The 16,990-nt window shown below is 36.9% G+C and overlaps 1 protein-coding gene across 2 annotated transcripts; it reads right to left on the bottom strand.

Moving 5' to 3' along the window:
- Positions 1–968: 968 nt before the first annotated feature.
- LOC140882011 (uncharacterized) lies at positions 969–16,984 on the bottom strand. 2 transcript variants are annotated; one of them, XM_073287719.1, is made up of 18 exons: positions 16,799–16,981; positions 16,617–16,721; positions 15,556–15,638; positions 15,324–15,408; positions 15,146–15,232; positions 14,753–14,814; positions 14,449–14,630; positions 14,300–14,360; positions 13,777–13,954; positions 12,548–12,586; positions 12,384–12,445; positions 12,221–12,257; positions 5,347–5,396; positions 5,168–5,237; positions 2,639–2,714; positions 2,471–2,550; positions 2,325–2,393; positions 969–1,237 (listed from the first exon to the last, which is right to left on the bottom strand). In XM_073287719.1, exons 1-18 carry the CDS (start codon positions 16,865–16,867, stop codon positions 1,181–1,183), a joined length of 1,452 nt encoding a protein of 483 aa, XP_073143820.1. In that variant the 5' UTR covers positions 16,868–16,981; the 3' UTR covers positions 969–1,180. The 2 variants fall into 2 exon arrangements, 1 of the variants encoding a protein (XP_073143820.1); XR_012150119.1 differs by lacking the exons at positions 969–1,237; positions 2,325–2,393 and having other exon boundaries at positions 5,188–5,237; positions 16,799–16,984.
- Between the last annotated feature and the right edge of the window lie 6 nt (positions 16,985–16,990).

Here is a 16,990-nt window from a genome sequence, read left to right as displayed (position 1 = left end):
CCGACACAGTTCAAACCTTCCGAACTCTGTCAAGTCCAATCACAAATCAAAACTCATACCCCTGACTGCAAGAAGATCGGAGCTTCCGAACTGCTCAGTACATCCGATATTCAACATTGGCTTACAATCAAGTTCGGTGTTTCCGAGTTGGTCTTCGAAGCTTCCGAACTATCCCAAGGCTCTTGTTCGATGCTTCCGAACCCTCCGATGGATCCGAAGCTTGGAATTTATACTTTAATCTGGATTAAGCCCTTGATTTGTTTAAATAGTAACCCTTTAATCCTGTTTAATATTTAATTAACTTAATTCAGGTTACGGGTTATTACAGAGTTCTTGAAAAAATGCAGAATAATTTAGATCATTAAGTAGAGTTTTCTCTCTGATGCATCATCTAGTTATAGTGACTTTTGCATGAGATCATTAAATGTTCGAATGTTAGCTTATTAATGCAAAAGCACTGTTATCGCCGTTTTTTCTTGATATGGAGTACACTTCAATAAATGCGATATTTCGATCTTCCCAAATGTAAAAAGCAACAATCACATACAGCTTCTGTGCGCAAATTCTTCAGTGTGCATTTCAGATCCGAAAAACAGTCGGATTTTCTGATACTTTGTTAGTTGTGCATGTCTTGACAACTAAATTTTCTGATAAAATATGTGGGATATTTTGTAAGTTGTGAAACTTGAATCAGAAGAAATCTTTACAACCGTTTTCAAATATTTTTCAAGCGTGTGAACGGTCGAGTAAGCTATCTGTTACTGGGGCGGGCGAGTAGATCTTTCTTGTAATATTGAACCGTTGAGAACTCTTAGCTGCTTGAGAACTCTTTGAGTCTTCAATGTAAGCGATCAAGTACCAGATTTACAAACAAAAACAATTTGATTTATACAATGAAATATTCTTTGTTATCACCAAAACTAAAAGATCTAACAACTTTTAATCTTTTCTTTGGTATAACGTCGAAATGATACCAATGCAGCACTATTATGTACAATGATGTCACATCAACATTCTCAATACAAAATAACCAAAATTGTCAAGAAAAAAGCTGGATTAAGATTGAAATTTAAAAACATCGAGACCCAAAACATCAAAGACAATACAAATTTAAATTTTTGGTCTAAATTCCTTTTAAGAATGTATTAATAGCGTGCACATGAGCACATTCTCTTCTGTATCAGACGCTTCGTCTTTGCTCTTCCATCTTAATGTAAAGCAATCCTCGTCTGATTCTCTGCATCAAAATTCCATAACACATAGCTTTAGCAATGATCAAGGCGAAATATCCACAACTTATTCTACTTAATATTGACCTACCCAAGAGTTTAGATTTAGGTGAACAAGATTCAAAGAATATTTTCTACGTAGAAACTTTTATGGATCAATCTGACGGATCAATTTTGTGAGACAATTTTCTGACCTGATTCATGTAGAATTATTATTTTTCACTGCACGTATAGACCGAGTCGATTCATCTCACAAAAATATATTCGTGAGACTGTCCCACAGGAATTTTACTCTGTTTTCTAATTAACAAACACATTTTTAGAGTTTTTTTGCTCCAAATCCCCTGTAAATATTAAAAATACACATTTATCCACTGTAAAATTTAATAGATATCTTAGCCCATAACTTTTTATAATATTTGCATGTTTTGCCTTAGTCATGGCTAGCTGTTGAACACGCGCTGTTGTTGCGCCTATTTAACCAATATTTTGACAATATTAGGTCTAGGTACGAAAATGCTTTTCTGTTATTGTAATAATTTTCTTATATACTCAAATATATCACCTACATAAGAATTCACAATTTTTCTTCACAAATAAATGTGATATATTTGAGTAGATACAGAAATTATTATAATATGAGGACATTTTCGTATAATAGACGAATAATGTTAAAAAAATGGTTACTTAAACGCAATAACGATATATGTTCAGTAACTTTACACGTGCAACTATTATAAAAATCTAAGGGTTGAGATGCCTATTAAATTTTCACAAGATATGTGCGTATTTTCAATATTTGACAAGGGAGTTCAGTGAGAAAACTTAAATAACTCTAGCGTTTTAAAGTGTTTTTATATTTAAAAAAAAAAAAACCAGAAACGGTTTTAGCGTTTGGATAAACATTGAAAAAGTTTGCTATTATAAAAATTTAAATAAAATAGAAGCAGAAGTCTAAAAGCCAAAATTTTTTGCTATTAAAAAAGCACTTAAATAAGTGCTTTTTTAGAAACCATTGTGGTAACCGAAAAACACTTTTTTTCCTTGGTTGATTACGGTAGGGAAAAGACAATTGGATAAGCTAAACAACAATACCTCCTTTGTATCTCTGATGCGAAGGAGATCTAATCTTTCCGATGTCCTTCGATCAGTTAATTGCACCAGCTGCATTCGAACAACATGTCATTTAACAAGCTACAAGATGTCTGACTATCAATGAGAATGCATGCTGAGAAGCATACCCAGAAACTGAAGCGCTCGGGATCCTTCGTTGAAGGCATCAACGCTTCCATTTTCAGAAGCTCTGCACTCCTTGCTCTATCTGCAAGCAAACACCTTATCACGAACGAACACTTTGTTTGAAATGCCAACGGAGAAAATATTGTGAATAAAAGAATGAAGGTTATAACCTTCTCGTGCCTCTTCTTGTGTCTCTTGTAACCACTGGCGAGCGTATACAGCTGCTTTATTCGTCATCTCCAGCAACTGCAATAAATGAGATATCAATCCATGAAAATTTTAAAGATTTGAAGAACCTTATGCATCATGCAAGGCAACACGTACAGGATGTAAACTTTCCAACTGAAAGGCAACGGTGATTTTGATAGTTGCAGAAAAGGATATATTCTACATCTAAAGAGTTGTGAAATGTTCATTGAACATGGTGTACAACCGATTTATGTTAATCCTCCGACTGCAGGTTTCTATTATACTTTGGTAGGATGATAACAAGATAGATGCTTGAAAAATCGAGCACCGACGCAACTTAAGTGCAACCGGTTTAAGTTAAATATGTGAAAATGATCTGGACTTCAGCATAACTCGAGTGCAGTCCGAGTCAAACTCTAATAGAACAACCACAATCCAAGTAAGGTGTATTCATAACTCTTCCAACCTCAATAATTTCATTCCTTCTATTTATGTCTAACCTCCATCACTCCATGTCTTCGTTGCATTCCAGTCCCTTCATTCCTTACATTCCTGCCTTCATCATTTTCATAGTAATTACAACAATACATAGTTAAATAAACTGAACTACACTTTTTAGTACGCACAGTTCAAGAATCAGACAGGTCCCGCACAATTTCTTCAACTATGCTTCAGAGGCCTTGTCGAGTACTTCCGAAATCGAAGAAATCAAAAGCTCAAGTTCTTGGAGCACACCCTGTCCAGCTACTAAATGAAAACGGTTTATTTTGCAAACTACTAATGCCTGACCGCGAGTTCCAGAGATCATTTTTTTTTCTAATAACAGTAATCTGTTATGCGGAATAGAAAAACACATTATTCACCCCCTGGGCTCTGGCTGCAAAGGACACTCAGGTCAATCCCGAGTAAGTTCATATATCTTTTAAGCTGATGAATTTGATCACAAATTATTTCTTTCATTAGCATTCTATATAAAACTATAAAATTATATTAAAATTAAGCAAATCAGTTACAATGAGCTTCAAATCGTATAAAATCTTTGAGTTTGAGTTCAAATACAAAAATATGAACAGCATTTGACTCAATTTTTTTTGGTTTTACTAGAGGAAAAATTAGGCAAGGTCATGTTAAAGTTGGTGGCTTGGACTTAACCTCAACCCCGAAAATTAGCTCAAGGGGAGAGGATGGTCCAAGTCCTTATATGAAACTTCCAAGAACTTTATCCAACAGATGTGGACAACTAACACAACCCCCCTCACGCCAAAAAATGAACATCTGGAACATGAAGTTTACAAGACAACGAGTAGTCGAACTATGAGCAGTCCAATACATAGCGATAGGTCTGGACTCTGATACGATGCTAAATCATGGACTTCGACCTAACACCAACCCCAAAAGCTGGCTTAAGGGGGAGGATTGTCCAATTCCATATATGCAATTCTCAAGAATTTTATCTGGTCGATCACGCCTAGGAATGAACAACTAGAGCGTGAAGACATTAACAGGTAGCCCAACCTCATTATGGGCAATCCAACGCATAACAGTGGAACCTGTACTCTGATACCATATTAAGATCAAGATCTGGACCTAACTCAACTCCAAAAGTTAGCTCAAATGGAGATGATTGCCCAAGTCCATATATAGAACTCTCAAAAACTTTATCCAGCAGACGTAGGACAATTAAAAGGTCGTGAACTTTTCGAACACTCAAACATTATTCAAATCACGTTAAATAATCGAACTAGAGTTATAAAGCTTGAGTTATATTTGAGTTATTACTTAACAGAGCTCGGTCATTAAGTTTAAACCAAACTAACCCAAAACTATAATTCTGCTCAACCCTTCCTGAAATAGTACAATTTTATGAGCTTTGAGCTAGCTAAAAAGTTTCAAGCTCGAGCTTAGACAGAACAATACAAATGGTATCCAACTCGATTTAGTTCATTTGCAACCCTAAGTTGTACCCTGACTTATGACCAATACTCCTTGACCTCACCTGGAAACTCCTTTTGTTATAGTCACTAGATAAACTTCATATTCTCATTCCAATATTATTAAAATATTAAAATGTGCATTAACAAAATCATAACAAAGCTATAAAGCTTTGTAAATCTGACAAATTCATTAATCAAAGCCGAGTATGGCCTTTTAACATACACCACTTTCTCTTAAAAATTTTTGCACTCATATATCCCCTATTTTTTAATCAAACTTGAAGCAAAAACAATTTATTCATAGGACTAATTGTTTATTGCAAGAATCATTGTACTCTATCCCGCTACCAAGAAGTCTCATCTTCCTCATCATCAATGTCATATTCCCATTTTGCAATCATGTCTAATAAGTAGATACACTCCTACGATCCTCAAGATTTCACTATAAACATTTGTTAATCAGTCTTATTCACATAGGAAAATCGAATCACCACTACTCCATGATTTGAACTAAAGTCTTTCAATCAGTCTTAATTCACTTATCATCATAAGATATCATATAATGTCTTCACTTACATCTTCTTTCTCTTTAGTACCTTCTTGTGGGCAAATATCTTGCAACCATTCAACTTCAGCAATGCGATACCTTCACATCAATCACAACGTGAAAAAAATAGTTAATTAATGAAGAACATGAGCAGAGAATGAAAGTCATGCAAATGAATGTCATCAGATACTAGATAATTAAAACCTACCCATCTTGATCCCAATGTCTAATAATCTGACACCTTCGCCGACTTTCGACCTGCATCAAATAGCCACTCAAACCAATCAAGAACTAAGGTTTTGTTTAAGACAACAAAAAGACCAATGCTTGACAGAAAGTAAATTTTTAGTTAATGGGATGATATTAACATTTACAATGTAGAATATGCAAATTAGAAGTTCTTATATTAATTCGCATATTCATATTGGAAATGGCAATACAGCTTACAAGAGATCGATATTTTTCCATGCAAAGCATAAAACCAAAACCCCAATTACTTTTTTGTCCTAGATCAGTTATAGTGTGCATGGATTCATTTCAAATAAACATTTCTAGCGACAGAAGAGTGCATATAGAAGTTTCGATTCTAAACAATTGGGACGAAAATAAGTAATTATCTTGTTAAGAGAAGTAACCAAATTTGAGGGAAATTGTGCTCTTATTCATAAGTTTCTAACAGCGAATATTGTTGAAAGTTGGAAATTGTTGACCGACAACCCACCAACCATTTAATATGTTCACATGCATTGTCTAAAATTGTGGCTGAAGAAATCAGAATTGATTTCTTTTGTGAAGGTCTTTCACACGAAGGATGATGCCTATAAATAGAGCCCCTCGTTCCTCCATTTCATTCATCCCAAAATCAGAGAGCATAGGAAATAAGAAACAAAAGAAAAGGGTTTCTAGGTATTTTCTCGAGGGTTCTCTTGTGTGAGTTAGAGAAATATTTTCTCGGTAATACTCGGGGCTTGGGTGTGGTGAGATATAGTGTTTTGTATACACTTGTAATATTTCTCCGGTTTATTAATATTTGCAGCAGCTCCGTGTACGTAGCCTATATTGGGTGAACCACGTAAATATTTGGTGTTCTTGTTGATTATTTTATTCCGCAATTATTATCGTCATGATCGCTCCGTCATAATCCATAACAACTGGTATCAGAGCTGTTACGGTGTCCAGGAGCCTTGGTGAAAAATTTCTTAAAATTCTGAGTAAGCTCTGTGGTTGCAGCTTTGTCTGATCTTCCACATCAGAAAAGATTTTTTGAAATTTTATCAAGGCAGGTGAAGCGATGGCCGGAAATGATGGATCGGGACCTGGAATCAATAAGTTCGATGGTACAGATTTCACGTTCTGGCGGTTACAGATTAAAGATTATTTGTATAGCAAAAAGCTACATCAACCTCTATCCGGAGTGAAGCCAGAAAAGATAGAGGATGATGAGTGGGAGCTTCTTGACCGACAAGTGTTAGGGTAATACGATTGACCCTAACAAAGAATGTGGCACACAACGTGGCGAAGGCAAAAGCCACGGAGGAGATGATGAATCCTGTCAGTAAAATAGGTCCAATAGAAAGTCCATCTATTCCTAATCTCCAATGAAAATCAAAAAAATCGATCCATTTGAAATCCTCCACTAGTTGGATTAAAGGATCATCCAATTGAAAATGATAACAGAATGCATAAGTCGTTAGAAGGATGTCCATTTTGTCGGACATGTACGAGAAGCCATCAGCAAATAATAAAGTGTTCCTCATGAAAAAGTTATTCAACTTAAAGATGGAGGAATGTGCTTCGGTGGCGGCACACATCAATGAATTCAACACGATTGTTTCTCACCTAACATCGGTTGAAATCAAGTTTGATGATGAGATCCGTGCACTTATTCTTTTGGCGTCTTTACCAAATGCTTGGGAGCCGATGCGTGCAGCGGTTAGCAATTCTGCTGAAAAAGAAAAGTTACAATTTAATGATGTCAGAGATCGAATCCTTGGTGAAGAAGTTCGCAGGATAGATTCGGGAGAAGCAACATCATCAAGATCTACCCTAAATCTCGAAAACAGAAGTAGGGGCAGAAGTAGCGAAAAAGGTTCTAACCGATGGCTTGGCAGATCCAAATCAAGGAGTGAAAAAGACAAAAATACATTCGAAAAGAAATTAAAGTGCTGGAGCTGTGGTGAAACTGGTCACATGAAAAAAGACTGCAGATCACCCAAAAATAATGCAAACACTGTTACTGAGGATGTACATGATGCCTTAGTACTATCCATGGAAAGCCCGGTTGATTCTTGGGTTATGGATTCGGGAGCTTCATTTCATACCACCGGTGATCGTGAGGTATTCAGTAATTACACTGCTGGTAATTACGGAAAAAATTTTTTGGCAGATGGAAAACCGTTGGAAATAGCTGGTATGAGTGATATCAGTTTGAAAATGTCAAACGGGTCTATCTGGAAACTCAACAAAGTGAGACATGTACCAAAGTTGACCCGGAATTTGATATCAGTGGGTCAACTCGATGACGAAGGTCATAAAGTGACCTTTGGTGATGGCTCTTGGAAAGTGAGCAAAGGAGCCATGATTGTTGCTCGAGGAACAAAAACTGGAACCCTTTATATGACTTCCAGTTGCATAGACATGTTAGCAGCTGTGGATGCTGGAGCTAACTCAAATCTATGGCACTGTAGACTTGGACATATGAGTGAGAAGGGAATGAAGATGCTAATATCAAAAGGAAAGCTACCGGAGTTAAAAACTGTCAAACACAAACTGTGTGAAAGCTGTGTTCTTGGAAAGCAAAAAATGTGAGCTTTTCGAAAGGCGGTAGGGAACCAAAAGCATCAAAGTTGGAGCTGGTTCATAGTGACGTGTGGGGGCCATCTCCTGTGACATCCCTTGGCGGCTCATGATATTATGCCACATTTATCGATGATTCGAGCAGGAAGGTTTGGGTTTATTTTTTGAAAAATAAATCTGACGTTTACGAAACCTTTAAGAGGTGGAAAGTCATGGTGGAGAATGAGACCAACTTGAAGGTGAAGTGTTTACGGTCTGATAACGGAGGAGAATATGAAGATTTTGAGTTCAAGAAGTATTGTGCAGAGAACGGGATCAAGATGGAGAAAACCATTCCTGGTACACCTCAACAGAATGGTGTAGCTGAGAGGATGAACAGGACCCTGAATGAGCGAGCCAGGAGCATGAGATTGCACGCTGGACTGCCGAAATCATTCTGGGCTAATCATTCCCTTTATATGACTTCCAGTTGCATAGACATGTTAGCAGCTGTGGATGCTGGAGCTAACTCAAGTCTATGGCACTGTAGACTTGGACATATGAGTGAGAAGGGAATGAAGATGCTAATATCAAAAGGAAAGCTACCGGAGTTAAAAACTGTCAAACACAAACTGTGTGAAAGCTGTGTTCTTGGAAAGCAAATAAGGTGAGCTTTTCGAAAGGCGGTAGGGAACCGAAAGCATCAAAGTTGGAGCTGGTTCATAGTGACGTGTGGGGGCCATCTCCTGTGACATCCCTTGGCGGCTCACGATATTATGTCACATTTATCGATGATTCGAGCAGGAAGGTTTGGGTTTATTTTTTGAAAAATAAATCTGACGTTTACGAAACCTTTAAGAGGTGGAAAGTCATGGTGGAGAATGAGACCAACTTGAAGGTGAAGTGTTTACGGTCTGATAACGTAGGAGAATATGAAGATTTTGAGTTCAAGAAGTATTGTGCAGAGAACGGGTTCAAGATGGAGAAAACCATTCCTGGTACACCTCAACAGAATGGTGTAGCTGAGAGGATGAACAGGACCCTGAATGAGCGAGCCAGGAGCATGAGATTGCACGCTGGACTGCCGAAATCATTTTGGGCTGATGCAGTTAACACTGCAGCGTATCTGATCAACAGAGGACCTTCGGTACCACTAGATTGCAGAATACCAGAGGAGGTCAGGAGCGGCAAAGGAGTAAACCTTTCGTTCTTGAAAGTGTTTGGTTGTCTCTCATATGTTCACATCGATTCAGCCAACAGAACGAAACTTGATCCGAAATCAAAGAAGTGTTTCTTTATTGGTTATGGAGATAATGAGTTTGGTTATCGGTGTTGGGATGACCAAAATCGAAAGATCATTCGGAGCAGAGATATCATTTTCAATGAGCAAGTTTTGTACAATGACAAGTCAGACATTGCAGCAGGAGATAAATGTCCTGAAGTCCAGAAGTCAAATGAAGTGTCATTGATAGATATTCCTATGAATGAGTCGGAGGATAGTAACCAGGAAGAAGAAACTGCACAAGAAGTTGATCCACAAACTCCGGTGATTGAACTCAGGAGATCGTCGAGAACAATTAGACCACCTCAGAAATACTGCCCTGCACTTCACTATATTTTGCTGACTGATAAAGGTGCATCGAAGACCCTTGAAGAAGCGATGCAAAATGATGATTCAATCAAGTGGGAGTTAGCCATGAAAGACGAGATGAATTCACTTCATCCAATCAGACTTAGGAGTTGACAGAACTTCCGGAAGGTAAGAAGACATTACACAACAAGTGGGTGTACCGGATCAAAGAAGAAGTTGATGGCAGCAAACGGTACAAGGCAAGACTTGTTGTAAAAGGCTTTCAACAAAGAGAAGACGTTGATTACACCGAGATTTTCTCTCCAGTGGTTAAGTTAACCACTATCAGAACAGTACTTGAACTAGTGGCGAAGGAAGACTTACATTTGGAGCAGTTGGATGTAAAGACGGCGTTTCTTCATGGTGACCTGGATAAAGAAATTTATATGAAACAGCCACAGGGATTCGAAGTACGAGGAAAAGAGAAAATGGTGTGCAAACTTCAGAAGAGCTTGTACGGTCTCAAATAAGCTCCAAGACCGTGGTACAAGAAGTTTGATGGATTCATGAATAACAACGGTTTCCTGAGGTGTCAGGCGGATCACTGTTATTATGTGAAAAAGATAGATGGTTCTTATATCATTCTACTGCTATATGTGGATGACATGTTGATAGCAGGAGCGTGTCTGAATGAGATTGATAAGCTCAAGAGAGAGTTATCAAAGGAATTTGCAATGAAGGATTTGGGACCTGCAAAGCAAATTTTTGGAATGAGGATCTTGAGAGATAGGGTGAACGGAGTCTTGAAGTTATCTCAAACAGAATACGTGAAAAAGGTGCTTAGCAGAGTCAACATGGATGAAGCTAAACCGGTTAGTACTCCTTTGGCTAGTCATTTCAAACTAACCAAAGCCCAATCACCATCGACGGAGCAGGAGCATGCTTATATGAATAAGGTTCCTTATGCATCTGCTGTCGGAAGTCTCATGTATGCAATGGTGTGCACCAGACCAGACATAGCACATGCAGTGGGAGTTGTGAGCAGGTTTATGAGCAATCCAGGAAAACAACACTGGGGAGCAATGAAGTGGATTCTCAGATATTTGAAAGGTACTATCAGTTCATCTTTGTGCTTCAGAAAGTCAAATTCAGGCTTACAAGGTTTTGTCGATGCCGACATGTGTGGTGACCTAGACGGCAGGAAAAGTACTACTGGATATGTGTTTACATTGGGTGGTACGGCAGTAAGCTGGGTGTCCAAGTTGCAAAAGATAGTTGCACTTTCGACTACTGAAACTGAATATGTTGCAGTGACAGAAGCTAGCAAGGAAATGATATGGTTGAGATCATTTCTTGAGAAGTTGGGTCAGAAGCTTGAGGATAGCACATAACACTGTGATAGTCAGAGTGCTATTCATTTGGCAAAGAATCCTGTTTATTATGCTAGGACGAAGCATATACAGGTTCGGTACCATTTCATCAGATCAGTTTTGAAAGATGGAATCTTGATGCTTGAGAAAATTCTTGGAAGCAAAAATCCAGCTGATATGTTCACAAATGAGGTGATAACTGACAAACTGAAGTTATGTTCGACTTCAGTTGGACTACAAGCGTAAAGAAAGGAGGCATGAGCTGTTGCATTGACTGTGTGAAGCCATGATTGAAATCAAGTCTTCAAGTGGAAGATTGTTGAAAGTTGGAAATTGTTGACCGACAACCCACCAACCATTTAATATGTTCCCATGCATTGTCTAAAATTGTGGCTGAAGAAATCAGAATTGATTTCTTTTGTGAAGGCCTTTCACACGAAGGATGATGCCTATAAATAGAGCCCCTCGTTCCTCCATTTCATTCTTCCCAAAATCAGAGAGCATAGGAAATAAGAAACAAAAGAAAAGGGTTTTTAGGTATTTTCTCGAGGGTTCTTTTGTGTGAGTTAGAGAAATATTTTCTCGGTAATACTCGGGGCTTGGGTGTGGTGAGATATAGTGTTTTGTATACACTTGTAATATTTCTCCGGTTTATAAATATTTGCAGCAGCTCCGTGGACGTAGCATATATTGGGTGAACCACGTAAATCTTTGGTGTTCTTGTTGATTATTTTATTCCGTTATTATTATCGTCATGATTGCTCCTGCATAATCCATAACAAATATGAGGCACCAAAAGCATAGAAGTCATAAATCAAGGCATCTTTTTTGGAGCAATGCAAATAAAAGGGACCCAAACGGTTTCAGGCTCAAGCATAACTAAATTAGTAGTTACCCCTTCAATTTGGCACAATTGTTTTATCAAAATTGGTAATTTAATTTAATGATATTTGGATTAAAATCCAACCGAAGCCACAGATTTTGTATTTTTAATGCAAAAGGTTGATTTTGTAAAAATGGATGAGCAAAATAGAGACTTCGCAAACTACATTGAATTTTTTTATACATATATAATTATTCGATTTGGTAAAGGTTCTGTATAGAATATTTATCAAACTTTGATTACTTATATTATTATATAAAGAGTTCATTTGATTTAATCCATTTATAATTAAACACATGGACCAAAAGTTTTGGTTTTTCTGCTGCGTATGGGTTTCATGAAGCTGGAAACTCAAACAACAGATTAGATGACAAAATAAGAGAAAGACAGTCAAAATAAGTAAAATTAGATGAATATAAGTATTCCAACTCCAAGGAAAAAGATCGATATAACATAATCACATCAAGTTTCAGCTAATTGTTACCTCTAAAAAGAAGCGACCATCCGGAAGTGGCTCACAACTGTATGAATAATGAGCATAAACATCATCTACGCACTTGAATGGCAATAAAAGTATCCAATGACAGAATATAACTCATATAGTTAAAGCTATGATCAAATAAATAACAACATATAAGAGAACCTACTCTGTTATCTCCACCTCACATGCATGATCGGCTATTGAACCTAGAATCGAATCATTTATAACCTACATCATAAAAAAGGATCGGCATGTCGGAACATCAAGGAGTTATAAAACCACTATATTGTAAGATGAAAACAAGAGCACACTCTAGAACTATTAAGTTACCATTCCCATGCGGCGATTTCCTTCCATTATCCTCCTCACCTGCTCCAATGCATATGGAACTTAGAACTCATCAACAAGATGAAAATTACGTACTAAAGTGGGAAATATTCAACAAGTGGACAGATTAACTGAACGAAAATGCTTTACGCTGATAAATATGATTAATTTCGGAAGAAATTTCAGATATGCACCATAGATCATATCATCTACTGCAATCAGCATCAAGTGTTCTTTTTCTTGCTCTTGGCCCAATACCTATGTTTTGTTAGGTGGAAAGGATTTGATTGGGGAAAAAGACTTTATGCATAGTTTCATATGAAACCAATGCTGGGTACATTTGACAACTGATTACAAATATTGATGCAAGAGTATAAATTGATAAGGGATGAATTTGAAGTACAACTTGATCAAATTCATCCACACATTTAGGCCCCGTTTGGTCAAAGTATATTTTTCATAAAATGTTCTAAAAGTTGTTTTGAAAATAAATGTGTTTGGACAACTATTCTATAAAATATTTTTTATAGTTAAGAAAAAAAGAACAAGGTGTTTCGGATAACTATTCTATAAAAACTTTTTTATTATAATTTTTTCTCATTTTTTCCCTGTTTCCAATTACTACCCATTTGACTCGTTTTTTCTTTTTAGAAACATAAAAAAATATCTCTCGTTATTCTTTAAAATTATACTCGGAAAACAATTTTTCAAAAAGATTTTCATAAACTTTTTACAAAAATCTTGTCCAAACACATGTTTTAAGTTATTTTCACTTATAAAAATGGGTTTGAAGTACTTATCCATAAAAAGCCATAAACTATATAAATAATGGATTTTGAAATTCTTCAAGTCAAACTCAACTTAAATTTGGTTATCTTCTTGAGAATACATCCCCTATGAAAGTAGATGGTCGTTTGCATTTGTCAGGGAAAAAAACACAACCTAGGTGAAACTGGTAGACATGATGCTCTTTAGATGCAGCACAGGGTATCTTAGTTCAAGTCCCACTCATTGACCACATGGAAATTTGAAACATATGAACGTTTAACTAATGGGACGCTACAAGAAGGGAACTAAGACGTTTTCAGGTCCTTTACCTATGCCTGACGTCAAGCTAAATAATTGCTTCATTCAAATGTTTACATTCTTTGAGAACGCAAATTTATTCAATTCCTTCGAGGGATCAACAATATTTGTCCAGAACTTATCACTGAATAGTTAGATCAACTCACCATAAGTCTATAGCGAGGTTCGAATATGTTAAGCTGAAACTTCTGACATGGCAAAATAACATCCATGACAAAAAGAGGCAACAAATCAACAGCAAGTTTTGTCAGACTCTCATGCTCCAACTTCCTTTCCCCATATTCCTCTGGAAAGTTTTTCTCAATGATATTTTTCAATGTGACGCTGGAAAAAAGCCAATAAACATCAACTTTCAAAACCATAGCTGGCATACGATAAAGGAATCTCTTCTGTTTCTTGTTGATAATAAACAAAGGAAACTGATGCTTTCTTTGACATATATTTACAACAAACATCTTGATGGCACACAAAACTACATCAAACACCGAGAAAAATCACTTGCATACTTAACAGTTCACTTTACGAGAATAATTTTCACTCCTGGTGCCCAACAAAGTTTAGAAATATTTATACTTTCTTCTTGCACATCAATTTCTGTCTCCATGTTCTGCATAGTGTATTCTATAATTTTGAGCATATCATTTGATATTTCAGCTTTGCAAAGTTTACCTGATTGCGCATGTAATGGGACTAATTAACAGAACTGTACGACAAAGCGGGCAACGGTTGCCTGAAATTATATCCACAAGACGAAGCAAATGGATCTTAACAAGACATTATAAAATCAATGGTAGTAAGTATAGTGAGTAAAATAACACCTCTGTCCGTGGACTGAAACAGGCATGAGCGGCAAAAGGAATGCCCACATGAAGTTGTAACAGGTTCATAAAGCAACTTCAAACACACTGTGCAATCATAATCATCTGTACGCTGTGGTTTTATATTGCTTCTCCTCATAGATGTATCTGCTATTGATTTTTGCATATTCAGAAGAGAATTGCTGCACAAGGAGACCTTTTCTTTGTAAAACAATTCATAAATGAAAACAAAACCGTACCAAGTTAAGCCAATACAAGATTAATGCTGAAGCATCAAAACTATTATGATTATCATCTTGATCACCTCTTAGGATCAATTAGAAGGCCTTCAAGAATAACATCGCAAGCCAGCTCATACTTTTCCAGCTGCTCGAAACATCAAGGTGAGTATCATGGTTAAAGGCTTTACTTAGCCAAAAAACACAAGTAAAGATGGCACAACATGATACAAAGTTCATGCATCATGAAATCAAACAAATAGACAGACAAAATAGCACTAAAACATATATCAAAACACAGATTGCTAGCTCTGAAATTAAACAACTACCGGTGGAATTTAAAATCGCTACGAATTATTTGAGCGTAACTGTGACACAAATTCTCCTTTACCAGAACCGTTCAGTCATTTTCAACCTTACACATTAAGTTTCACAGCATATAGATGATAAATAGTAATTCAATGAAAAGGTCATCTCACCAGGACTAGAGCGTTTGCCTTACGAATGTATGATGATACAGAATTACTTTGCAAACTCATCAACTTTTCAGCATCCTTCAGGGCAAGCTGAACTTAAGAACAAAAATTGAGGTACTGTAACTTGTCTAAAAGGAGTGGGAAAGGAAAATCAATGAAATGGATCAAATAGTGGTCAAACCCCTGCATGAGTTATTGGATCCAACCCGCTCATTGGCCTGTATTCAGAAGCAGACGAAGGCCTGTGTTTGAAAAACTGGCTGATCCTGGTGACAATTCAGTATTCACCATGTAAGATACATGAAACACGTGATCAATATTATGAAACAGCTGCAAAGTTCATTCAACAAAATATCATGATTAAAAAGCCAAATGAAAAACATACAACAATTCACATCTAAAATCATACTAACAGAAGATATGCAGTGCATCTGTTGCTAAGAACGATGGAATCATTTGGTTTAATGCTGTTGGCTCTCGAGTAAAAGTCAATTGCCTGCATGAAAACAGTGTTCGTCATCAAACCATAAAAAATAAGCATCAAGATGCAAAGTTCTGGTACATTTGATCACAAGGATGTCAAACAGGAATTGTCCAGTTGTAATTTTGAGGTTGATGAATAATAACACATCACATTCTTATTGGAAACAACAATGATTTGCCATCGCATGCTCCAACGAATTCCCTATTCCTTGCTCAGACCATCCATTCTGACCGCCATAGCAAAAATTTCATGATGAGGCAACACTGAAAGTAATTGGCAACATGTGCTATTATCCAGAATTTAATTCAATTAACCAGAATAGCACTTGTTTTCAAGCAGCACAGGTCAAAAAATATTACTCTTACTCCATCAGAAATTAGGTCACATCAATCATTAATCTCTTGTGTAAGCTTATATCAACAAAAGTTGGTCTTGATACTGATCTGAAACACGAGCACAAAACTAATCGAAGTAGGCGACCACCGCCGGCCACAAAAAGGAAAACTTGAGACATTGTGATGCCACATCTCAATCGGCCTCTTCAGCCCACACTCCCGCTTCTCAATTCACAAAGCACTTATTGTCATTGCATTCACATTTGAACACATTGATTCCGAAAAGAACAAATCGACACAAATAAGTGGACCTTTCCGGTCAATCAAAACAGTACTCCATCATTGACACATGAATTTCTCGGTGATAATTTCACCCTGTACTGAACTCAGACATGTTCCATACTGGTACAATAGAATAGAATCCATGGGCCGTAATAATAATCCAAAGACAAGTCAAAAAGATAGTCAAAGGTGACTTTCACAGAAATTCTAGCAGCGATCGCCCTGCTTCAGAGTATCAAGTTGGAAGAGAACACCTTGAATCGAAAAATCCCATTACTTTAAGCCACTGAAGAAAACAACTAATTCTTCCAATTTCCATGAAACACCTTGAATCCAAATGTTTTTACATAAAAAAAAAAAAAGTGTAACCGACCTGATCCAATCGGTTGTCACGGAATGCCTTGTTTCCCATCTGCATGAGATGATAAAAAGATCGATATCTCTCAGACGACATTGATGATAATTCTTCTTCATTCTCCTGCATGCACTATCCATTAATTACTCACACACATTAATTCATCTGAAGCATTAATGCATACTCACTCACTCACTCACCCATGGATAATCCTGGACATCTTGAATCCCTTCCAGCTGGTTAAATCCGGCGGCAGAAGAAGTTGACATTCCCCAGAAGAACCCAAAAACAAAACAATTCACTGATCAGAGAAATGCCAATGAAAAATGGTCAATGGAGGTGAAGATGAGTGGTGGGATGGTGAGTGTGCATTACACTTGGACCCAATTCGT

The sequence above is a fragment of the Henckelia pumila genome, chromosome 2 (assembly GCF_033568475.1).
Source record: "Henckelia pumila isolate YLH828 chromosome 2, ASM3356847v2, whole genome shotgun sequence".
Classification (NCBI taxonomy): Eukaryota; Viridiplantae; Streptophyta; class Magnoliopsida; order Lamiales; family Gesneriaceae; genus Henckelia; species Henckelia pumila.
Note: the sequence above shows the minus strand (reverse complement) of the source record. Positions and strands in the feature narration are given on the sequence as shown.